The sequence below is a fragment of the Urocitellus parryii genome, chromosome 6 (assembly GCF_045843805.1).
Source record: "Urocitellus parryii isolate mUroPar1 chromosome 6, mUroPar1.hap1, whole genome shotgun sequence".
NCBI classification, from domain to species: Eukaryota; Metazoa; Chordata; class Mammalia; order Rodentia; family Sciuridae; genus Urocitellus; species Urocitellus parryii.
Genome location: NC_135536.1, coordinates 192,819,674 through 192,844,550, shown reverse-complemented (window position 1 = coordinate 192,844,550; position 24,877 = coordinate 192,819,674). Strand labels below are relative to the sequence as shown.

The window sequence follows — 24,877 nt, the reverse complement described above, 5'->3', positions numbered from 1 at the left end:
GAGCACTCGACGGGACTTTTAAAAGATTCTGCAAGACAGGTGGTCTGCGAGCCTCAAAGACGTCAAGGTTGCGGAAAACAGTGACAGGGATAGGAACTGCCGGGTTAGAGGGGCAGAGTGGCTGGTGCAGCCTGTGACGCTGGCCCACGAGCCAGAGGACACTTGGACCTAACGGGAACGTGGACGAACAGACAGCGATCCTGTTCCTGGGCTCCGGGTGCTGCTGAGCCTCTGCTCCCGGGAGATACCCCGGTGCTTATTCACAAGGACTCCATCGAGGATCACAGGAGGGACAGAGAAAGGAAACGCGGGGAAGGTGGGAACCTGGGGAATCAGCCATGTGGCACTGGAGTTCATCAAACTGTTCATAAAGCTTTTCTGTAACTGTGGCATTGTCCCAAAGAGAACACGGAGGCAGGAGCCTGCTCGTCTGCTGGTGTCAGCAAGTCAGGGAACGCGCAGGCGGGGCGTGTGCGCTGGGTGTGTGCACCAGGCGTGCGTCGACCGCAAGTGCTCACAGCACACACCCACAGCCACACCGTGCCTGCCCACCTGCACACGCACGCGCTTTCGCCACACAAGCCCACGCCTGTCCCCGCGCACGCCTGCCCACCTGTGTGGCCCACAGCTGCAGCACCAGGGCCCGCGCCTGCATCTCCTCCGACGCCCCCAGCTCCTCCAGGTGCCGCAGGTAGCTCTCCAGCCAGCTGCTCCGCTGGGCCCGCGTGGCCAGCCTGACAGGGGACAGCAGCTTCCACAGGTGGGCTTTGACGCTGCACACACGGTCCTTATCCCCTGTGGGGACAGAGCACAGAAGACAAGGGCTAGGTCCACCCCCGACCAGGCCTGTGGGTCTCCTGGGCCTCACTCCCTGGAGGTGGGAAGTTCTGCAGGGAGCGAGGCTGTGGCTGGAAGCCAAGGGGAGGCCTGCTCACTGTCCACCTTGGCTCCACGGAAAGGACAGGGGCTCTGCCTGCGGCAGGGGGGACCCTGCTTTAGTCACCTGTGTCCCCAGAGCCTGGAATACTCTATCACCCCACCTTTCCCCAGGCCCGAGTCTAGCATTTGCACCAGAGGCTCAACAAATGGTCTTAAAGGAAAGGTGACTCTTCACGTCACCCCCCCAGAGCCACTGAAGACGCAGCGGCCTGCACCCCTCCTGGGACCCCCCCAGAGCAGGACCGGAGGGCCACACTGCCTGGGGAGGGGACGCACTGACCGGGGATCCCAACTCCACAGCTCCAGGGAAAGTCCGCTTGGGGGGAGGCCCAGAAGCAGCCCGGGAGCCCGAGCCAGGCCATGGCTCCAGCGTGGGCCTCGGGCCTGTTCTCCACAGCAGCTGAAAACCCAGGAGTCGGTGTGGAACCTTCTGGTGACAGGAGTTGTGCCGTGCTGGGGATCCAGCCCCGGCCTGCCACCAGGCACGTGCTGTCCCCTGAGCCACACCACAGCCGCTTCTAGCATTTCTAAGGTCAGCATCTAAGTAAGACGGCCGGTCACTGTGCAGGCCACAAAGCGTCTCTGGTGGTCAACCCCGCCCCAGCACACCCTGCAATGGGACGGTCAATCAACAGTGGCCTGTTTGCACCGGAAAAGCCACGAGACAGTGGAAATAAACACAGGTCTTCAGTACAGAGAGGGCCCAGGCGCAAGCCTGCTGGGAGTCCAGACGGCACCCGAGGACCCACCGGGGTGACCCCCCTCTGCGTGGTCGGCAGGCTGCGGGCCATCCGGGGCTGGGGTACAGAGCCGTGCCTGCCCGACAGGGCCACAGTCAGTGAGGCCACGTCCAGGACAGGCTCCCGTCCAATCACCTCCCAGGGACGTCCTGGCTCTTGGTCTGCGTTCTTCACACCCTGGTTGTGCAGGGCACCATCGCCTAATGGCGCCTTTCTCAGAATACCTCCTGTCACTAAGCCACACGTGACTCTGTGTCACGAATATCAACTTTGGTTTCCTCCAAAACCACCAAGGGAAAGCGTGGCCAGGACGTTTCAAAGTGCTGGAACTTTCTCCCTGAGCATCTGAACCAGGGGCTGTTTCCGGTGCACCCAGCTTCCTCCCGGGCCCTGCTGTCTGGGGGGTTCGCAAGCAGGGAAAACGGGGGGGGGGACCCAGACCTTTGGTTTGCTTCAGTGTTTTGGCTGCATCTTCCAACAGCAGGCCCAGTGTCTTCCCTCAAATCCGCGACACTCTGCGGGTGGCGCAGCGCTTTCCTGTGGAAGCCCCGGGGCCCCAGGCTCACGGGAAACGCGCTCCTTTCCTGCTCCCCGACCTTTTGGGCACTTTAAAGAATCACCCAGGAGCTCCCGCATGCCCAGGTGCCCGGGTCCCACCCCAGGCCTGTGGTGTCAGAATCACCGGGGCCCAGCCTGGACGTCCAGGGATTTCAGCAGGTGACTCGGAGACACAGGAAGTGTGGACACCACCTCAGTCGGTGCTCACGGTGTCACCCAGGGGATAGCAAAACAGGGGGGCAGAGAAAGTTGGCTTGAGAAAGGCCTGCACCCCGAGGCCCAGCCAGGCCGCGATCCTGCACCTGCTGCGGACACCGCTTTACAGTGACTCACAAGCGACGCGGACCACTGCCACCTTCGCCCGTGCCTACAGGCCAACCACAGGGACCTGGGACCTGGGAGCACCCGGCGCAGACTCCCAGCTGTGAGGGCCTGGCTGAGGCCCCGCCCATCTCCATGTCCCTGTCATAAAGTGAGGACCCGGTTGTCCTCTCAGGTTTCTCCTTGGAAACCCTCTGGGCCCTGGAGGTCCCGATGACACAGTCCAGAGAGCCCGGGGACAACAGGCCCTAAGTCTTGCATTTAACTTTTAAAACATATTGGAGTTTTGCATCAGAATCTATGGCTCTTTGACATAAGATCTTCCCCCAAAAAAGTTCAAACAACACCCCCCTCAAGCGCCCCAGGAAAACGAATGTTCCCGAAAGAAGCACCGGGCTCAGCTCTGGGGTCCACTCAGCGGCCCTCTGCCCACAACTCCCTGGGTGGGAGAAGACCCAGATTTAATCTTCTCTTAAAGTGTCTGTATTTTAACAGGAGGACTAACACACGCCCACGGAAAAAAATAATAACCATAAACATAAGTTGGCCTGCTGGGAAAGAGGCTTCTCTCCACCCAGCTCAGCACGCCCAAAGCAAGTCTGCAGTCCCCTGGGGAAATCCCAAGGGGCGTCCTCGGCCACCACCCTGGCTCTCCCTCCTGGGGGCCACCCTATGCCTGGTTTCGCAGTAGCACAGCTTGCTCTGATATGATCTCAGGATTCAGGCAACTTGTCCCGACCGGCGGACATTCAAGTTGTCTCCACCTTTGCTGTCACAGGCAATGGGACAATACTTTGTGGATCTGTAGGCACAGAGGGGGTACAGGAGCAAAGGGTATGCATTCTATATTTTGGTCCTTCCTGCCTAAATGGAGTTCCAGGGATGGGGGAAGCCGCCCAGGCCCCACAATGCACGCAGGCTTCTGGCCTCAACCAAGAGAAACTGTCCCCCAGCACTGCCACCTGCCGCCCACACTGGGAAATGCAGCCTTCCTGTGTCCAGCCCTGGCGCAGCCACCCACCAACTGGTCTGACAAGTGCTCCCGCCTCTCTGAGCCTCGGTTTCCTGAACTGCACAGTGGGCCCTGAAATACCCATCTTCCAGCAATGACAGGAGGGCGCAATAAGACAATGAGTTGTGTCTAAGAGGATGACACGGATGACAGCTCACAAAACGGTGAGAGAAACCTAAAAGAAGTGTTGTCCCTGCAGCCAGGAAATGCCGCAGGTCAGAGGCCCCTTTCCTGACGTCGTACTGGAAGGACTTAACTTGCTAACGGCATGTTGACAAGGTTGTGACAAAAATCAAATTGAAACAATAAGCCACCAGCCTCTGCCCCTCAGATTGGCAAACAAACAACCTCAGTGACGAAGCTGGATGCACGTGACTCTGGTTCCGAGGGCAAGTGGGGCGCTAATGAGACCTCAGTAGACAGAGGGGAAAGGCCTGAGTGAACAGGCCAGAGGGTGGCACACGCCTGTGACTCCAGTGGACGGGAGGCTGAGGCAGGAGGACTGCAAGTTCAAAGCCAGCCTCGGCAGCTTGGCGAGGCCCTGAGCAACTCAGTGAGTCGCTGTCTCCAAATAAAACACAAAAAGGTCTGGGCTGTGGCTTGATGGCCGAGTGCCCTGGGTTCAATCCCCAGTAGCAAAAAAGGAAAGAAAGAAAATGATAAAAATAATTCACGGCTCTGTGTGTTTATGTGTGTGCGTGTGCGTGTGCGTGTGTGTGTGTGCGCGTGTGTGTGGGGGGCACTTGTGTGTGTGTTTATGTGTGTGCATGTGTGTGTTTATGTGTGTTTATGTGTGCGTGCGTGTGCGTGTGTGTGCGCGCGTGCGTGTGTGTTTATGTGTGTGTGTGCGTGCGTGTGTGTGTTTATGTGTGCGTGCGTGCGTGTGTGTGTGTGCGTGCGTGCGTGTGTGTGTGTGTGTGTGTGGGTGGGTGGGCACCTGTGTGGAGAGGCGCTGCAGGGCTGCTCCTGGGGAGTCCTGGTGCTGACCTCTGAGGAGGGCTGGAGCGGGTGGGGATGGGAGAAAGTGGGGGACCCTTCCTGCTCCCTCAGATCATTCTGCGTGGCTTGAGTTTCGATACCAAGCATGAACTACTTGCCAATTTCTTAAAAAGCAACTTAAAACAAGGAGAAGAACACACGAACACTCCCAGGCCCCACTCCAGAGTGCTGAGCTAGAGATCCCACCAGGAGCCCACCCGGCCCAAGCCCCGCGGGGGTCCCCACCCCACAGTGGGGACCTCCCCGCCCCCGAGGACATGGCACCCTCCTCCTGTGTGGCCTCGGTGTTCAGACACCTGACTCGTTCTGCCTGCCCACCACCCACAGGGACCCCTGGGTGCTCACCCACTGACAGGGAGCCTCGCGCCAGCTTGGGGAGCATCAGGTCCAGCTGGCGGAAGGTGTGGTAGACGTCGGCCGAGTGGGCTCTGTCCTGGGCCTGGCTCTCCGGGGTGCGTGGGGACGCCTCCACTCCATACAGGGTCAGGTAGCCGGCTCTGGGGCGACAGAAGCAGGTCAGGGTCCTCTGCGGACACACGTGGCCTCGCGCCCTGGTGGCCTCTGAATTGTCTTCACTCATTCCCCCCAGGAGCTCCTGGTCTTCCCCTGTGTGCCAGGGCCTGTTCCTGACATAGAACCGACTTTCAGAACAGACCAGAGCCCTGTCCCGTGGACTCCCGCTACGGTGTGGGGACAGAGGAAGCAGGAAGGCAGTGGAAACAGCGTGTGCGCCAGCTCCATGGAGCGTGTCTGCAGCCCCAGTGACTCAGCAGGCTGAGGCAGGAGGCTAGAAAGTTCAAGGCCAGCCTCAGCAATTTGGAGAGGCCGTGTCTCAAAGCAAAAAGGGTTGGGGATGCAGCTCATGGTGAAGTGCCTGGGCGCACACTCACCACGCCAAGAGAAAAGTGAACAGGCAAAGAGCAGCATGAGGTGAAGGAACGACAGGCGGACACAGGCGGCAGCAGCAGGGGCGCCTGTGGGGCGGCTCCCCGTGGAGCTGACGGATAAGAAGGAACCTGCTTCGGGGCAGACCCAGGGCAGACCCAGGGCGGACCCAGGGCAGACCCAGGGCGGATCAAGGGCAGACCAAGGGCAGACCAAGGGCCAAGGGCAGACCCAGGGCAGACCAAGGGCAGACCAAGGGCAGACCAAGGGCCAAGGGCAGACCCAGGGCAGACCAAGGGCAGACCAAGGGCGGACCCGGGGCAGACTTCTTGGGCAGCAAGGGCCACCACGTGATGAAGCAGTAGGGAGGCTGGTGCAGGGGAGGCGAGGGGTGAGATGGGGGCACCAGTGGGGACAGGAGGACCCTGTCCAGGAGGGGGTCGGGCAGGCTTCCTGGAGAAGGGGCAAGGGGAGGCCAGGTGTCAGAGGGCGAAGCCGGGGCCAAGGCTGGGGGCTGAGGGGCAGCGGAGACCTGCCCAGAGCTGCTGGGTGTCTCTGGAGCTAGGGGCGGGGCCTGAAAGGTGTCCAGGGGTCGAGCAGGGCAGAGGGGACATGGAATGGGGGAAGCCCGTGCTGGAGCTGAGGGACCCTGGGAGGTCAGCCAGGCTCAGCCAGGTGTGCAAAAGGACCAGGCCGGGAGCCGACGTGCCCAGGTGTGCGAGCAGCAACGCACCACCTGTGGGGCCACCTCAGGGGAAATGCCCCAAGCCCTTTCCAGTGCCCCAGGCGCCCAGTGCCAGCCCCGGGCCCTGGCCTCAGTCCTGGGCGGGAAACTGCGGGTTCTCACTTCCCACATGAGAAGGGCTGCGGCCTTGGCAGACAGCCACCACTGAGGTCCCCACCTCCCGTCCCTCACTCCCCTACCCCCTGACCCCACCCCCTAGATCTCCCAGGGCAGAGGTCCTCCCGGCTGGGGACAGGAGGGAGCAGGCATGGGCTGACAGCAACCTGTGTGGTTCCCACTCTGTCCCTCACTAGCACAGCACAGGCCCAGGGTGGCCCCGAGCGCATGGTGGGTGGGCAGACGGACAGAAGGACAGGGTCAGAACAGAACCCTGAGAGCCCCGACCATGAGAGAATGAAGGGTCACCACAATTTGGAGCCACCAACCCCCATTCCACCCCCCCCCCCCCGCCTGCGTTGGCTTCCATGCCCCCAGGGATGGGGACCTCACTGCCGGTCACAGCCCTCCCCACGACCCCCCTGGTCCAGCCCAGGGGAGCTCCCCGTGCCTCCGCCAGGCTCCCCCTCCCCTCCACGCACGGCAGGCCTGGGCCCCTGTGCAGATTAAGGCCTCGGTTTCCTCATGGCAGACACTGCATGGGGTCCGAAGAGGTCACCTGAACCCCTGCTGGACCTGCGCTCAGACGCCAGAAGAAACCAGGGCAAAACCTGGGCCTCCCAGCCACCCCTAGAAAGGAAGCTGGCCACGGCCCACGGACCCGGCAGGGCAGCGCACGGCCACTCCTTCTAGGCAGCAGGTGCTCGCCAGGCCACCACGGACCTCGCCTGGCCCCGGGTCTGTCACAATTTAAAGTTCGGCTAAGCACCTGGGTCCCTGTCTTTCAGGCTCTGCTGTTTCCCTAAGGCAGAGAGCCAGTCCCACCAAAACAGGCGACGAAGAACAGCCAAGCACAGCAGCCCAGGGGACAGCCGGGCCTCACGCTGGGGAAGGGAAGGCCCTTCCGTGGCTCCTGGTTCCGACATCAGGCCCAGCAGCCAGTCACCGCCTGCGTAAGTACACAGGCGACCCCTAGGTGGCGCCAGGTTCCATAAAAAACTAGACCCAGGTGGACGACAGGCGTCTTCATGTTGATGACCTGGGTGTCCAACAGGCCTCTCTGGGCAGCTGGCACTGGAGATGGACTGACTGAAGTGAGGAGGGAGCCACATGGACATGTGGGGAACAGCATTTCCAGGCAAGGGGACAGAATTCCTGATGTGGGGCGCGTGCCTGGCGGGAGGGAGACTGGACCACGGTGGGGCGTGAACTCACCAGCAGAAAGTTAAGGAGGCACTTTCACAAGCATCCTCACCTTAGGCTTAGCCCAGGAGCCGTCACACCCCGCGCTTCCCACCTCCACCTTCACCACCGCTCCTCCCCACCTGAGGTCTGGTCTCCAGTCCCAGCCAAAGCCGCTGTGAACCCCTGAGCCGGTCCTGCCTTGCCCCGGCCCAACCCCTAACGTCACTCTGTCTTCTGAGAGCAAACCCCGAAGCCCTTCCTGGCCTCGAGCTCTGTGAGACCTGCTATGTGACTTCTCCAGCTTGTCCCTGAACCAGTTCTGCTCCAGCCACTCGGGCTCCCTAGGAATCCCACCCCTGGGCCTTCCACTTGCCAAGTCCCCTGCCAGGCCCTTGGCACGGGAGTGGGTACCCTGTCCTGAGGTCTCAGCTCTGAGGCTGGATCCTCAGAGAGGCCCTTCATCAGTCCGGCTGACGCTGCCCAGGGGCTGCCACCCTCTGTGGGTCTCTGTCCCCACGTCCATCACTCTGGCATACAGAGTCCATCTGTCTTGTCCCTGCTGTAAACCAGAGCCCAGAAGAGCGCTGGGCACCACTGCGGCACAGAGCTCGGCCCTCCCGTTTTCACGAGTCTAGGAGGTCTGACCCCGGCCGAGGGCCTGCTGGGCTCCCAGCACCCTGTTTCCCAGCCTGCGAAATCCCAGAAGGTGGGAGCCACAGGACAGGTGCCTCGGGGTCTTGCTGGCTACCCCCTCTCCAGGTGACCACAGGGCCCTTTCTCAGCCGTGCCTGCTTTTCGGCTCAGCCTGGCTCAGGTGACCTTGGAGTTTCAGGTACTCAGGGTCCTTCCTTCATCGGTGGGCATCCCAAACCGCCCCCACCCAGAGTGCTCACGGTTCACTCGGCCCTGCCCGCGGGGACGAAGATCCGGAGTGTCAGGCCCCACCCAGGACAAGGTTCCGGGGCTCACCTGAGCAGAGAGCCATAGCAGAGGTCCAGGAGGCCCACCTCCCGCCAGCCGCTGGCCCCTTCCGTGGCGTCGCCCAGGAGGACGGAGCGGAGGTTGGTGAACATGGCTTCCGTGAGCACCTGCAGGTCTCTATGGACGAGTGTCCTGAGCCGGGCAAGGGCAGCGTGAGAGCCTGGCTCCCAGGGAGACACCCGCGCCCACAGCTCCTGCCCCAGCGGCAGCTGGCCTGGCACCCGCCACAGCAGTGCTTTACAGTGCTGGACACAGAGGCCAGTCCACGCTCAAGGCCACACAGCCGTGACAGCTGGGACTGAAACCTGTGTGTGGCTGCAGGGCCTGTGAGCTGCACTGGGCAGCCCATCCCGACTGGGCACTGGAGCTGGGCCAAGGAACCCCGCCTCTGGAAGAGCAGGAACTAAGAGGCCAACCCTGGAGTGAGGGGTCCTGTCTGCTCAGCTACAGTGTCCCCTGACCAAGGGCTGCTAAGAGACGGGACCTCAGTGAGGGTGACATGAGGCAAAGGAAGGGGCTGGTGACCTGGTCCCATCACGTGGACCCGAGTCGGAGGACAGAACAGCCCCGGAGTGTGGGCAGAAGTGGGGGCCCTCAGCCCCTCCCGGGGCAGGCTCCGCAGTGCGCGGGGTGAGGTGGGGGTGGCCGGGAGGGGAGGCGGTCCTGGTCCAAGGCTCCTGGGGACGGGGACCTGATGGCCGTGGCCCGCTCAGCAGCGGCACCTGGCGGCGGCGGCAGGGACGGCAGGCGCGGGCCCGGGCTCTGACTGGTTTCCGGGGTTTCTGGTCCTCAAAGCCCAGGGCGCAGGGCACCTGCGGGGCAGCCCGCACCCCCGCCTGCGCCCAGGGCCACTCACGGTCTCATCCGGGCCTTCTCCTCCGTGGGGCTGTGGTGCGGGAGCTGCACGTCGAAGATCCTCTCCATGAGGAAGGTGGCGTACGAGTGGAAGTCCAGCCGCGCGCGCGGCTCCCACGCCACCCTCTCGTAGGAGTGGGGGTCCAGGAGCACGGTCACGTGCCGGCCCCCCACCAGCACCTGCGGGAGGCCCGTGAACTCAGCTGGGACTGAAACCTGTGAGTGGCTGCGTCCCGGCCCGACGCCACCCCCGAGGCGCGACCTCCTTCTCATCGCCCCTGCGCCACCGTGAGCTGGGGACGGTCGCCAGCCCACGGGTGCCCCACCCCAGGCTCCCAGGGAGGATGCCAAGCGCCCGAGATGTCACGGCCGCGAGTGGCAGGGCCAGGGCTGAAGGCAGGGCTTTCTAAAATCAAGGCTGCGACCTCACCACCCGCTGCAGGCCCCGGCAGGGTCACCTTGGCCAGGCGCGTCGCGGGTCGCCTGCGCAAGGCCACGGACCTCGTGAGGGGCCGCGGGAGGGAGATGACGGTGGGCAGGCTGAGGGGGGGAGGGGTGCAGGGGGCTCAGGGACCCCACGCTGGACTGCGACGGGGTGGGCAGCCAGCGGACGGGTGGAAGCTAAATGTGTGGATAAATGTGGGGCCCAGGGGTGACCGGCCGTGCGTCCGTCTCGGGTGACCAGGTGGAAGGATGAGCGGTCCGGGAGGCTGGAGGGAGGCGTGCAGGGGGCCGGGCGGAGGCCTGGGCAGGTGGAGGCCCGGGAGGGTGGAGGCCTGGACGGCGCAGAGTGGACAGGGGTGGGCAGGGCAGGCGCAGCTGTGCAGGCGGGTGACTGGGCGGGGGACCGACTCGGGGCTAGAAAGCCGGACGGATGTGGCCGGGAGTGGGGTTGCTGGGTGAGTCTTGGGAGGCAGGCAGGGACCTTGTGGGTACGGCAGAGGCTGGGGCAGGAGGCGAGGAACACCGACGGGTGTTGGGTGGAGGGTGCTGGGCAGCCGTGGGTGGGAAGGCAGAGGAGGGAGGGACCCGGAGCCGGATGTTGGACAGACAGAAGCTGAGTGGACGGGCAGCTGGACGGACGCCGGGGTGTGGTAGACCCTGAAGGACCGTGCAGCTCAGTGTGGGAAGAGGCTGGGGGACACCCAGGGTCGGAGGTAAGGGAAGCACAGTGGACAGACAGACAGACAGACTGGGGGTGGGGCGCTGGTGCAGGTGGGGGCTGGCAGAGTTCAAGGCACTGCCCCCCTCCCCCCAGAGGCACTTACGGTAAAGATGTCCCCATGCTTCTCCTTCATCCTAGCCAGGAAGCTGGCCGCGTCTCTCCCAAACTCCAAGGCGTGGCCCAACCAGGGGATGCTGCCCAGGTCCAGGGGAGGCTCGCCAGGCCGCCTGCAGAACCCACAGCACTTAGTAAAGTGAGGCAGGGGAGGGAGAATGTGGGTGGGGAGGTCAGTGGGGAGGTCAGGAAGGCACTCGGGTAACTGGAAGAGCTTTCCAGGAGAGAGAACGGCAAGTGCAAAGGCCCTGTGGTTGGATCGCACGTGTTCAAGGGACAGTAGGAGGCTGGTATGGCTGGACTCAGGGGGCAAGGGGCAGCAGTGGGTACTGAGATCCGAGGGCGGGCAGGACCAGAGTCATCTGTGGGAGCACTTCCGCTTTCTCTTGGAAGTGGGAGCCATGGAAAAGTTTTGAGTGGAGCGACATGACCTGCTTAGGTGGAGCTGCCGTGCAGAGTGGACTGTGGGTGGACATGGGGGCTGGGCGTCCAGCAGGCGACCACCTCCCTGCAGGTGGGAGGAGCTTCCACACCCCACAGCAGCAGGAGTTTCTGAGCCAGCCCGGACCAGGGTGTGGGTCAGCTCACACCCTGCCCTGCCCACAGGGATGAGAGAGAGCAGTCTGCTGCCCCCAACTGCCCCTCGCCAGCTCCGAACCTGAGGCGCCTCGGGCAGCAATGCCAGGCCAAGTGTCCAGCATGGGCGCTGGTGGAGCAGGGCAGGGGGGTCCTGTGTGCCGGTCAGCCAGCCCCTGGGTGGGGTCCGCATCCTCAGCCACCACACCCTGTGCGAGGGGGACCCTGGGGACACTGAGTGGGGACAGCTGGTGCAGTGGACCTGAGGGAAGGCTCATCCCTTGGTGGCCCAACCTGACCGGCTGGGCAGGGCTTAAAAGGACAGGGCTCTTCCCGGCAGAGAGACTCGAAGCCCACGTGGGAGGGGACACGGGAAGTCTGTCACCGGCTTCGAGGCTGGTAGGGACCCCGGGGCAGGGAATGTGAGTGGCCCCCAGGAGCCGTGAGCGGACCTTGACTGACAGCAGCACGGACGCAGGTCCCTAGTCCTACCCAACGCCAGACCCTCCCTGGAGCTTCCAGTGGAAAGGAGGCTGCGCCACCTCAGCCTCAGCCTCCTGGGCCTCCGACAGAGAGCCCCGTGGGCTCCGATCTCCATCGCAGGGCTCAGCCCCACCTGGGGCTCCTGGCGGGCTCCAGTTGAAGCTGCCAAGTGCTCAGCGTTCGCTTCAGCAATGAGCAACTACTACGCTCAGACTCCGCCCCGCGCTAAGCGGCACTGGGACCACACAGCAGGCCTCACTGCATCGTGGGGCAGGTGTCCACAGCGGACCCCATGGAGGTCCCTAGGCTCAGAGCTATCAGAGCAACAGGGTGTGGAAAGTCGGGCCCCAGCTGCTGAGAGGCTGCAGCGACAGGGAGATATTCACCCCAAGCCGGTCCCGGGCAGGGCGCTGGAGACAGCAGGGAGCAAGACTGAAGAGTCGGCCACAGAGTGGCGATTCCGACGACAGCTCCACAGTGGAAACGCAACCTGGTTTAATCATCAACGACGAGCAGGGTGTGTGGCCGCGGCAGAGCCGCCAGCCAGCACGAAGCCTGGGTCCCTCCCAGCACCAGGAATGAACAAAAATTAAGATGAAGCAAGGATCGGAGCAGGCGCTTCTCCAAGGGATGCACAAGCAACAAGTGCCAAAGTCACGATGAGGCTGGGGCAGGTGGTGCACACCTTCAGTCAGGAGGCTGAGGCAGGAGGCCGCAGGTTCAAGTCCAGCCCCGGCAACTTGGGGAGGCCCTGAGCAACCTGGTGAGGCCCTGCCTCAAAATGAAGGATAAAAAGCTGGAGAGGAAGGTTGGTGGGAAAGCTTCCCTGGGTCCAGTCCCCAGGAAACAAAGAAAGGAAAAGAAAAACAAATCACCATGAAGCGCCACTTCTTGCCCACCAGGACGGCGGTTAGACATTGTTAACATTTTTTTAAAAGAAAAATGGGTGTTCACAAAGATGTGGAGAAGCTGGAGGCGCCCTGGAACGTAAAGGGCGGGCCGTCTCTGAACACCAGCCTGGCGGGGCTCAAAGGGTTAAATACGAGTTGCCGCGTGACCAGTGGTGTGCCCCGGCGTTATCCGCAATAGTCGGAGGGGACACCAGCCAACTGTCCATGACCGACAGGCGGGTGAGCCCCGTGTGGCACATCCAAGCCAGGGATGTTACTCAGTCATAAAAGGAGTCACTGAGTCACCGCCAGGGCTCGGGCGAGCCCTGGACATCACGCTGAGGGAAAGGAGCCAGACCCGAGGGCCACGTGCCGCACGACTAGCTGCCACCCATGCCCAGAGCAGGTGACTCCACAGACGGGAAGGAGATGGGTGGTGGCCAGGGCCGAGGGGAGGTTGAAAACAGTCTGGAACTAGGTGGCGGTGGCGGCCGTCCAACCCCGCGACTACACTAGAACACAGTGCGCTGCACACTGTCAAAAGCGCACTTTAAAAGGGTGAATTTTGTGGTTCATGAATTACACCTTAATAAAGAAAAAAGAAAGAGGTGATTGAGACGGGGGGGGGGGTAGTTCAGAGAAGGTGGTCAAGGACAGCCTCCTCAGGGAGGTGCCATGTGAGCCAAGGCCAGAAGGAGGGGAAGGGACACTCAGGAAGGGTGTGAGAGGAGCCCTACAGGTAGAGAGAACGGCAGGTGCAAAGGCCCTGGGGTGGGAACACTGGGTTTTAAGACAGCGGGATCTGGTGCAGCTGGGGTGGAATGTGCAGGTGAGACACAGGAAGTGATGGCGGGAATGTCCTTGAGGACCTGGAGGGCCTGAAGCCAAGGAGAGTGCGGCTCCTGTGCCTCATGCGGTGGGGATGGGTGGAGGGTTGGAAGTGGGAGTCAGGAGGCGAAGCCTGTGTTTTAAGAGAGGCAGGCCCAGCACCTGACCCCTCACCCCAACTTCTGGAGCAGGGGGTCCCTGCGCAGGCAGCACTCCGGGGACAGGCCAGCAGGTCCCCCCCCCCCCGGTCCTCCCTCGCCCCGACTGTGCCCCTCTGTCTGGCTGTCCCCCACCGGAACCCCAAGGGCGGGCAGGGGAGAACAGCAGGGGTGAGCCTCAGTGCTGGGAGAGAGCAGACCCAGGATGGAGTCCGACCCCAGCCTCCCAGCCTCCCAGCCTCCCGCTGCCCGGAGCCCGCCACCCAAGTCCCCCTCGCCGGCCCAGGAGGCGGCCAGCGAGGCTCCAGCCCTTCCCTGGGCTCTGGTCTCTGCAGCCCGGGGCCATGGCAGCTTCTCCGGCTGGGGACCAGCCTGCTGACCCGCAGGCACCCACCCTGCCACCCGGGCAGTCTGGGGAGACGGGCCCAGAGCGGGCAGCTGGCCTAAGAGGCAGGAGAGCCTGGTGGTCACAAGGGTGAGACGGAAGCACCATCGTCATCTGTGCCGGGGGACGGGAACCAAGGGGTCAGGGGAGCCAGGGGGCCCGGGTGACTCCGAGCGCCCCCAGGTGCTGTGCCCGGCCTTCTCCAAACTCTCCCTGCTGCCACTAAGGCCACCGTGAGAAGCCCTGACCACGGGCAGCCCCGCTGGCCCTCAGCCCCAGGGGTGGGCGAGTGTCCTCGCCCTGAGGAGCGGGCCAGTCCCCAGGGGAGGAGCCGGGCTGGCCGCGCAGCCGCTTGCGGGGGCCTGGGGAGGAGCTGGGTCTCCCTCAGCAGGTCTGAGCGCAGGCCCCGTTCCTGACGCTGTCGGCCCCAGGTCCCCCGACATCTGCACCCCCACTTGGCAGGTGAGGAGCCTGAGGCACCGAGGGTCTTCAGGGACTGCCCCATGCGGGGCAGAGGGCCTCCTGGGGACACTCGGGCGGGGCTGGCCAGCGGGGCCAGGTGTTATTTCTGGCAGCCTCCTCCTCCTCCCAGAAGAGTCGCGAGGAGCAGACAAAGGCAGGAAGCTGGGGCCCAGGCGCCTGCCCCTCAGCTCTCCAGCCGACCCCCAGCCTGGCCCGGGCAGTGGTCCAGGGTGACTCAGCCTGCGGCCGGGGGCGAAGGAGGCTCTATTTCAAGGCCTGCGGTCTCGGCCTCGCCCACGGCCGCTCTCACTGACTTGAGGATCTGCCAGGCCTGGAGGGAGCGGGGTGGGGACACACGGCTGGACTCTCCTGTCCCGGGTTAATGCCCACACGCGGACGGTGGCCTGCTCCTTGGGTTCAGATACCCGCCATCCCTGGGGTCCTCTCCTGGGGCTTCAGCTCCCACAGGGAGGACCTGCCGGTCTCTCTCCCCCACACGCCAGCTGCCCGGGTCTCTCTCCCCACCTAAAATCAGGGGAGGGAGTGCAGGGTGTGCTGTCCCCAGCCTGTGCCCCGAGGCATGGCGTCCTGCCTGGACCAGGGACTCAGTGTGCACTCCAGCACTGAGAACCCTGCGCGGCACACAGTAGGCGCTCACAGAATGTGTCAGATGAAGGAATCATGTACACAGCTGGTGCTCAGTGAGCAGGCCTGCCTCCAGGGTTGCTCGAGGGTTGAGGCCCGCCCAGCGCAGGCTCTGGATGGTGGGGAAGGAGCCGCGGCTGGCCAGGCCGTGCCAGGCCGAGGGGCGCCAACGCTCCTAACAGTGCCCAGTCCACTCCGGCTCTCAGGCCCAGGAGGACCCGATGGGGAACAAAAAGGAGCTGCCACTCCCCCCCCACACACACACACCCACTGGAGCAATCTGAGCTCCCCCAGGGCTCACCCCAGGCCTCCAGTGGCTTCTGGGTCCCCTTAACAGAGGGTCCCCCTTTGCTCTTCCGGGCTCCACAGCCTCCCACTGTGCAGAGAAAGCACGTGGCCTTTTTTTTGCTCTGGCTTTGTTTTCCTGGGAAGGAGTGACAGCAGAGAGCTGAAGGCAGGAGAGGCAACTGGAGCCGCGGGGACAGTGGCAAGGTCTGGAGAGGGCTCCTTCCTGCCAGACCTGCTGGTGTTCACAAGAGGCGGAGACCTGGGCTTGTGCCTGGGATCCTCCAGCTTCCCCTAACACCCACCAGGGCCTCCAGGGCTGAATCCCACCTCAGACCACCTCGGTGACCTCTGCTGCTGCGTGTTGCGATGACACAGACCTACTCACTCCTTCCTCGGAACTCGGCTCCCTGCAGAGGTCCCATCAGCCCCGAGACCCAGGAACCCATACCGGATGCCACTGCAGCCTCCGGTCCCCCAACAAAGGGACTGCCCACCCAGAGGACCTGTGGGAGTGCCCCCTGCAGCAGCCACTCCTGCCCAGGAGGAAGAGAGACGCTGGGCTGAGTGAGTCGGGGGACCCAGGTCACCTCTGGGAGCACCCTCAGTACCGAGGGCAAGAAGGATGTCTCCGGTCCCCACAGGGCAGGTCACTGCCTCAATGGCCCAGAAGAAAGAATCCTACCTCCCAGCACTCAGTCCTGCCAAGTTGAGAATTTGAACTTGAACTGGGAACTAGATGACATTACAAATTACCTTTTATATTCTCAGGGTGATGAAATCAGGGTTACCATCGTCTTCTGATATACATTCAGGGTTGAAATATCATGACAGCTACAATCGTTTTAACCGCTGAGCCACATCCCAGCCCTTTTTATTTTTTATTTAGAGACAGGGTCTTGCTGAGTTGCTCAGGGCCTGGCTAAATTGCCGAGGCTGGCTTTGAACTTGCGATCCTCCTCCGTTGTTGTATTTTATTTATTTGTTTATTTATTTGTGGTTTGTTTAATGCTCACAGGTAAAGCAGTTGCTGACTGACTAGAGTCACGTATTTCCCTGGGATGAGCGGGTGGCTAGCTGTGGAGTATAATTTCTGTGACCTTGGGAAAGTCACAACATTTTCCAGCCCAGCTGCACGGCACAGGTGATGGAGTGACCTCATGCCTTGGTCAGGAGAAAGGGGCGAGGCCAGGCAGAGGGGAGCCCTACCTACTTGCATCCAGACGTCACCCGCCCCTTCTTCCCACACCTGGGGACCTGTCCTTCCTGAAGGTTTTTCTGCCGTGGCTGTGTGATCTCAAGGTCACATGCTTCTACAGATTTCGAGTATCCAGATCCACCAATGTGATGAGAGGGAACAGGGAGGGTCCGTTTTTTCCTGGGAATTACAAGTCGTGACAGCTGAGAGTCTTAATCGAGGCAGACCCTGAGGGACTGCTTGACCTCTCTGAGACTCAGTGTCCTCCTCTGTAAAACTGGGGTAAACAGAGTGCCCCCTTAAGGCAAGTTAAAAAGAAAAGCTGGGCACAGTGGTGTGCACCTATAATTCCACCAACTCAGGAGGCTGAGGCAGAAGGATGGAAAGTTTGAGGCCAGCCTCAGCAATTTGTCAAGAGCTTTCTCAAAATTAAAAAAAAAAAAGTGGGGTATTGGGGCTACAGGTCAGTGGTGGAACACCCTGGGTTCAATCCCCAGCACCAGGAAGATAAAAAGAGGACAAATGACCTTGAGAAACAAATTGGGACCCCTGAGGGCCTTGCCAGAGTTCACACTGCTGTCCCCCACCTGCTAGTGACACCTGTTCCCATACTTCTCCCCAATAACCCCTGGTGGCCCTCCCAGGTGCCCAGAGGTATAAATCTCAGCCCCAAAGATAAGCAAGCTCCCCAGATTGCTAGTCAGCAGGACGTAGCCCAGAAAAGCTGGACCCACATTCCTTCCCACCCACTATCACGACCATCATCCCCATTTTTTAACTTTTTTTTTAGTTGTAAGTGAACACATACCTTTATTTTTATGTGGTGCTGAGGATGGAAGCTGGTGCCTCACAAATGCAAGGCAAGTGCTCTACCCCTGAGCTACAACCGCAGACCCCCTTCATCCCCATTTTAAAGACGGACACACTGAGACCCAATGGTGCATGTCTATAATCCCAGCTACTAGGGAGGCTGAGGCAGGAGGATCTCGAGTTCAAAACCAGCCTGGGCAACTCAGCGAGACCCCGTCTCAAATAAAATTCTCAAAGGACTGGATGTAGCTCTGGGGAAACTGCTTGAGCTCGTGAGGTCCTGGGTTCAAGCCCCAGAACCACAAAAACATTTTTGGACAAGTGAGGTGGAGAGCAGCCCCTCCTCTCACCCGCACATTCCACCCCGGGGGGACTTCTATGTGTCCAGGCACCCTGCCCCCAGGACCTACGACCTTCCAGCTGTGCCCACCCACACCCAAGAAAAGTGCAGACCACGGCCGCAGGATGACCAGCACGTTACCGGAAATATCAAAAACAGAGGACACAGCCGAAAAGTCCATTCTCAGGGACATGGATAGAGGGAAAACGAACCCGCAACCGATTCAAATTCCAGCACACGGGAGAGAAGAGCAGAAGAGCAGACCACAGCTCCGTGTGCACACAGACCAGTGTGGAGCCCAAAACCCAGAGCAAAAAAACAAATGAACCATCGGAGAACCCCTCCGTACAGAGGGTCAAAGAGCCCGGCACACCAGGAAAAAGAACTCATGGCTTTGTAGGGAAACATTCCTCATCTTCTCCTTTTTTTTTTTTTCTTTCAGGCAAATGATTGAATGTGTAGTTTTAAATTTCACCTGGAAAAGTATGTGGTGCGAGGAAAAACACAGGGAGATCATTGTTTGCAATTTCAACAAACACATTGTTTAAAAGTTAAAGTTCCCAATGTTTCTGGGGTTTTCAGCCACTCGACTGTAAACTCTCTCTCTCTCTCTCTCTCTCTCTCTCTCTCTCTCTCTCCCTCCCTCTCTCTCCCCACCATATTGTCACAAGCTCTCCTCTCTGTATTTAAGAGTAACTATTAGAACATCTGGAGACATGGAGGAGCTGTTGGTCTGAATTGCATCCTGGTCTTTAATGGAAAACCCAGAGAAATCCCGGGAAGGGCTGCAGCTTGGTCGACAGCAGGGTTAAGGGCAAGGTCAGTTACACAAACCTACCAGGATAACAGAGGCGCTAGGGGTGGGGAAGCTTGGCAAGTCTTTGTGCGATCTTGGCAGACTTTTTGTAAATCTCAGACTAGTCTGAAATAAAAAGTGTATTTTTAAAATATCTGGAAGGTTCCACCCAAAGTGAGCAACAGGAGGTCTGGGGAAGAGGAAAGGACCGGGGTGGGGGTGGGGGTGCCGGGGGTCCTCAGTCTCGTCCGCAACAGGATGAATACTGGTTGTGGGTCACATGGAGTCTGCTCTCCCTTGTGCAATTCAAACTAATGTTTTGAATATTTCATAAGAAGACCTGGCTCCCTGAACCCGCGGTGTCATAGTTCGACTTTTCCCCCTAAATTACATTCCCCGCGGAACAGAAGACCCTCTGGGACGGAGGCTGAGAGTGGCCCTGGTTCTCCTCGCTTCTCCTCTGGCAGAAGTTAATACGGAGCCTGGGGACTCCGGCAGGAGTGGTCCCAGGGCGCCACGAGCAGGTCCCCCCACGGCCTCCACCCTCCAGCCTCCAGCCTCCGGGCAGGGGATGCCGAGCCCGGCAGGGCCGCCGGCCGCGGGGCAGGACAGGGCTCCCGCCCGGGGTGGGTGGGCGCCGGGCCGAGGCCGAGGCTGCGGGCACGAGAGGGCCTCTTGCACCCGGTCCCCGGCTGTCCCCGCACCTCTCCATCCACGCCCGGCCTCGCCCGAAGCCCTCCCCAGGTCCCGCCGTCGCGCCCACAGACCGCGACTTCCCGCGGCGGCGTCGGCCCACGGGACCCACTGCGGTCCCCGAGAGCCTCCGGCACGGGCAGGGGCAGGGGCAGGGGCAGGGGCAGCGGCCGGGCCCTCCCCGTGGGCTCCGCGCAGGGTCCCTCGCGGTGCCTGGGACCGGCGCGTCCGGCGGGGGCTGGGGCCACTCACCGCGTGCGCCGGCGGGTCAGCAGCAGCAGCAGCAGCAGCGCGGCCAGGAGGCCGAGGAGCGCGGCCCAGGACATGGCAGCGGCGGGCGCGGTCCCTCCAGGTAGGCAGCGCACCGCGGCCCCGCGGCCCTAGACCTCGCCGCCGCCCCGCCCCAGCGCCGCAGCCCGCGGACGGCCCCCGCCCCGCCCGGGGCCACGTGGAGGGGACGGCGGCGGCGGGGGCGCGGGCGGAGGAGGGGGCGGGAGCGACCCGGCGAGGGCGGCGCGAGGGGCGCTGGAATGCCTGGGGGAGGGGCGGGGAGGGACCCGCGGGCCCAGGCCGAGGGGGAGGCCGGGGACGGGCGGGCTTTCCCACCGCCGCGGCCGAAGCCCGTCCGCCTCCCGAGCCTCCTTCCCCTGAGTTCCCCCCGTCGGGCTGGGCTGCGAGGCTGGACTCCAGCGCTCCTGCTCCTCGGTGCATGGTCGTCGGGACTCCAGCCCGAGAGGAGGAGAGCCGCCCAGCAGGTCTCACCGGGGCAGTCCGTGCAGAGCACCGACCTGTTCCCGAGCTTTTAGGGCCTCGGGATGCCGTGGCCGCTGGTGCCCAGGGTGCCAGCCCCGCGGCCTGTGTCTCTGCAAGGGACCTCCCCGGGTGCCCAGAGGACCTGGGCTTCCCGTTTGCAGGGAGCAAACCTGGGCCTGGCTGCAGGTTGGCTCCCCAGAAGCTCCCGGTGTCCCCCTTCCCATTTCCACCCTGGGGAGCCCCGAGCAGGTAGCTTAGGGCAGTCCAGCTGCCAGGTAGAGAGGTACTTTCCGCAGGGGGTTGTGAGGAACTGACCACCTTGTCACTAAAAAGGAAGTACCAACTGCCCAGGGCTCGGTGCAGGTAAGTTCCGTGAAAAGATGGGCCAAGGTGCTCTGGCTGGGTCCTGTGCCTCCCTCTGGCTCAGGCAAGGTTTGGGCAAGTTTGGCCTCCAGCGTCACCCTCATCTCCCGACAGTCCAGGCTTCCCACAGAAGTCAGATCTCACCAGACCTGCTCACCACCGCACTCCTCACCCAGGGCAAGGCCACCATCTTTACAAGGCCCCCCAAGGACCCCCAGGTCCTCCCAGCCCACCTGCTCCTCCCCGCTCCAGCAGTCACACTGATCTCCCTGTCCCTCCCAGAGGTGCCAGCTGCCTTGGCACCTGCTGTTCCCTGGCCCAGAAGCTCTTCCCAGGGAGACACACGCCTCACTCTTTTTGTCATGCCCCCCACCTCGTCTCTGCTCATGACTGTGGCCCCAAAGCAGTCACCATCACTCTGCTGCTTTAACCCTTTGGACCAGGGTGGGGGTGACACCTGTGTGTCCCACTGTCCTGCTGGAGATTCCTTTACTAGACGTCAGGGAGCCAGGTGAGCTTCACGTGGCCTCAGCAGACCCACAACAGAAGGAGAAAGCCAGGCTCCAAGAAGGCTGCGTGGGGCCGGGAGGGTCTTCCAAACCTGCGGCCTCCCTCAGTGCGCTTCACGGCGCCTCAGCCAGCGCCCGGCCAGGGGACCCTGGGCAGTCTGCTCCGTCTCTCAGCTGGGGCTCCTGGCTGATGCGATGGGGAAGAGAACCTCATGGGGTCAGGGTGGAGCAGTGACCTGATCCAGGTGACACACCTGTCCAAGAGCCAGGTGTGGGTAAACGTGGCCAGGGCCCTGTCTCAGTAGGAAGAACAGTGCCTTCCTTCCACACAGGGCTGAGGGGTGTTAAATGAGAGAGTGATTCACCCAGCACAGGGCCGGGCACACTGGGGGTGACTGAAGGAGGTCAGCTCTTCGACGGCCACCCCGGCTCAGTCAGTCCCGCCGTCGGTCTCCCTGGATACCCCCTTCCCACCTGCACTTGGGGCAAACTCCCTGGGAAGCATCCAGAGCTGCTCACACCAGAGAGAGAAGGCTGTGCCGGAGCCTCCTGCCCCTCACCCACAGAGCCCGACTGGTTCAGAGCGGGCGTTAGGGAGGCCGCCTGGCTGTCCCCGGAGAGTGGACCACAGTTGGGCTGTGCCAGTCCAGGGGTACCCTGTGTGCCAGGGATTGGTCCAGAGGTGGACACCTTCCGGAAATATGGGTAGGTTTCTGGAAAATGTTTCTATTTGCCTCCTCTGGACTTTGGGGACCATTGTGAAAGGACAAGATGGGGGCGTGGAAGGCCAGGGATGTTGCAAAGTTCCAAACCGGAGCTGCAGAACCGCCACCCCTGGAAGCCCCACCCAGACTTGTTCCATGAGATGATCGAGCGTCGGCTCATGGTGAGTCAGACTCTCTCCATTCCTAAGACGACCTCTGTGATGGCCGTAGGGAGGACTGAGCTAATCGGGCATCCAAAGCACCTCGTGCAGGACTCGCCCCGTAAGAACTCAGAGCAGGGAAACTCAGATCTGGCGGTGCCTTCTGGCGAGAACGGGCGGCCCTGAAAAGCAGCCGGAGTTCAAACTCCCCCCGAGGACTGGGAGGACCCTGCCCAGGCCTGGGCGGATGTGGCCTCAAGGGCAAAGAGGAGTGAGGGCTGCCCCAAGGGTCACCTGCTGGCCCGCCGCAGAAGAGCTGGAGTAAGGACCTGAGCGCCAAGTTCCCACCCCAGAGTCCCTCCCGTCACACACAGTCCTGGGCAAGTCACTTCACCTCTCGGAGCCTTGACCTCCGCCTCTGTGCCATGGGCACGTGGCTGGTGATGTCAGGGGTTGCCCACAAGGCTGACCTTGGCATCCAAGGCTTCACTGGGAAGTGGAAGCCACAGGCTCGTCCACCTCTCAGGAAACTCTGCTGTGCCAAGCAGCAGGACCTTCTGCTGGAGGAGTCCCAGTGTGTCCAGATGGCTGCTGTCCCCAGAAACGAGACAACTGCGCAAGTGTCCCTTTCCACCCAGCTTCCGCTGACTTACGTGGCTGTCACAGGGTCAGGAGGACAGGGTCAGGAGGACAGGGTCAGGACCCCGCCGTCAGAACATGGAGTGTGCCCGGAAGGGCCCCCCTGGGCGCCCTACACCCCGGCTTTCTGTCTCGGGGCCTGTGTGTCTGCATCCTAACGACGAGGAACACATGGTATGGAGAAAGGAGGACATCGGGGGTGACACTGCCCGTCAGAGAGGGCAGTCTTCAGTGAGTGGTAATTGTAGCTCTCGCTTGAGGAGGTGATTGTTAGGGTTTGGATAGGAGGTGTCCCCGGACCCCCGTTAACAGGCGTGTGGAGGTGAAATGCCTCCATTGTGAGTCTCGTAACCTGACCGGTCCATCCAAGTTTGAATGACCCTCTGGATGGTGACTGTCAGCAGGTGGGACGTGACTGGAGGAGGTGGCTCCCTGGGGCCCTTCCCCTCTGCTTCCTCACTGCCATAAGGGGCAGCTTTTCCCTGGGGGCCAAGTGTTGTCCATCTATGGACTGAGACTCTGAAACCATGAACCCCAAATAAATAAATGTTTCCTTCTTGTCAGGTGTTTTGCTCACAATGACACAAAAACTGACTAAAACAGTAATCAAGGTCATTTGAAACTCTTTTCCATAAAACCTCATTTACTCCCCACAGGGATCCTATAAAACAGATACTATCATTATTCCCAACTGCAGATGGGGAAACCGAGGTCCAGAGAGGGTCAGTAACTTATGCAAGGTCACAGAGTACTTCCTCTGATCAGCCAGGGCATGGACTGCCAACACCTCTCTGGAAGCCCCTCTGCCCTTTTGGTTCTGGCAAATCTGTTATGGGGAGGGATATTACCCTGGTCTTCTGAGTCACCAAGATGTGACATTTCTAGGAGGGAAATGAGGAGGGAGCCAGAGGAAGCTGAGAGAAAGAGATGGAAAAAATGGAAAGAAAGGAGGTATGGAAACGAGGCGGGAGAGGATGGAGGCGTGGCTCCAGCTGAGGAGAGGGCTGGGGGCGTGGCTCCAGCCCAGGAGCAGGAGGGGGCGTGGCTCCATCCCAGGAGCGGGCAGAGTGGCCGGCTTCCCCTCCCTGCACCCCTGGGCGAGAGCTGGGGGCAAACCCGGGAAAGCAGGGCCTCTGCCCACCCCAGGGTCCAGCTGTCAGTCAAGCTCCTGCACGGGACATCTGAGAGGGGCCTTCCCGCGGCGGCTGCAGCTGGAAGTGCAGTGGCCTCTGAAACAAGAGCCGGAATCCCAGCTGGAGGGCTTCCTCCTGCTGGAGGGCAACTGGGTGGAGAGGAAACAGGGACCAAACCGGCAAAGTCTCTGTTGCTTTGTGCTTTTAAAGAGGGTGGCAAATTCAATGCATCCACCAAGGATAGGGTAAGGCTGGGGTAGAACAAAAGAGACTTCCTCCAAGCTGGAATGTGTCTGGTTTATCTCAAGCTAATATCAGTGCTCCCAGCAAGTATTTCCAAGCATGAAGCAAGCCAGTCATATGGGGAGGCGATAGGGAGGGGTGAGGACAGGGGAAAACCGGAACATGCTGTTCCTTACAAAAGGAAGCGGCCTTCACCGAGTTCCAGCCAACTGTATGCACACAGATATACAGGCCCAGCAGGGTGAGACTCCAGGCTCAAGGGAAGCAAGAAACCATGTCTCAAATGATTTTAAAACATGAATAGGCCAACTACACATGTCTGATGATTGCCCTGAAATCTAGCTGTGCCAGGACCCGTGTGCTGTGGAGCAACCCACGGTTCTCTGTAGGAGGAAAGCCCCCAAGGTGCCCCAGGACCCAAGAAAGAGGCAGGCAGATTTCAAACTGCAGAGTGCCATCTCTTGGGAGAGTTACCCACTGGGCGGCAGTAGAACAGGTGGATCTGCACTGTCTGGGTCAAAGGGAGGGCTGTGCATTAGTTAAGATGAAAGTGACTTCATTCAAACAGAATGGAGCTGGTCATCTGAAGCTAACATCAGCCTGGCACCAGGGTGGATGACAGGTGTCCACATACCACTCTGATGGTTTTGTGCCGGGAAACTATTCAGGGAAAACAACCCGGGGCAGTGACGGGTGGTTAGGACAGTGGTTAGGACTCAAGATGGTCACAGTCACGTCAAGCCGATCACACGCCGTGGGCCTTTCTGTTGGGATGTTCTCTGTACCGCTTACGTACACAGCAGACTGTCTTCTACCCGGGTTTCCCATCTGGGCAGGGCAATCCAGGGCTCCCCTCCCACAGAGGGGGCATGTCTAGACAGGCCACGAGCACTGTGTTGTCAGCTTTGTCGCTGCTGTGACTGGAGGATCCAACCAGAACAACTGTAGAGGAGGAAAAGCTTCAGGTCCCAGAGGTCTCAGTCCACAGCAGGCCGCTCCATTCCTCGGGGCTCAAGGTGAGGCTCAACATCATGGCAGGAGAGAGTGACCCAGGAAGGCAGCTCACATCGCGGTGGCCAGGAGGCAGAGAGCGGCCACTTGCCAGATACTAATATGTGCCCCAAAGCTGCGCCCTGATCCCCACCTCCCAGCCACACCCCACTCCCTCACCACCCAGTTGACCCCCAGGAGGGGATTAACTCCCTGGTTGGGTTAAGGCCCTCACAGC

General features: G+C 61.4%; 1 protein-coding gene across 1 annotated transcript in view; it reads right to left on the bottom strand.

Annotated features, from left to right (window-relative positions):
- The window catches only part of Ptgis (prostaglandin I2 synthase), a 32,681-nt gene extending 13,168 nt beyond the window's left edge, over window positions 1-19,513 (bottom strand). The window contains exons 1-6 of the mRNA XM_026391020.2: window positions 19,397-19,513; window positions 10,585-10,708; window positions 9,318-9,496; window positions 8,450-8,593; window positions 4,915-5,066; window positions 614-795 (exon numbers count right to left, since the gene is read on the bottom strand). Coding sequence (XP_026246805.2) covers window positions 614-795; window positions 4,915-5,066; window positions 8,450-8,593; window positions 9,318-9,496; window positions 10,585-10,708; window positions 19,397-19,470 — 855 coding nt within the window. The 5' untranslated portion in view covers window positions 19,471-19,513. The remainder of the gene's footprint in view (window positions 1-613; window positions 796-4,914; window positions 5,067-8,449; window positions 8,594-9,317; window positions 9,497-10,584; window positions 10,709-19,396) is intronic.
- Window positions 19,514-24,877: the final 5,364 nt, after the last annotated feature.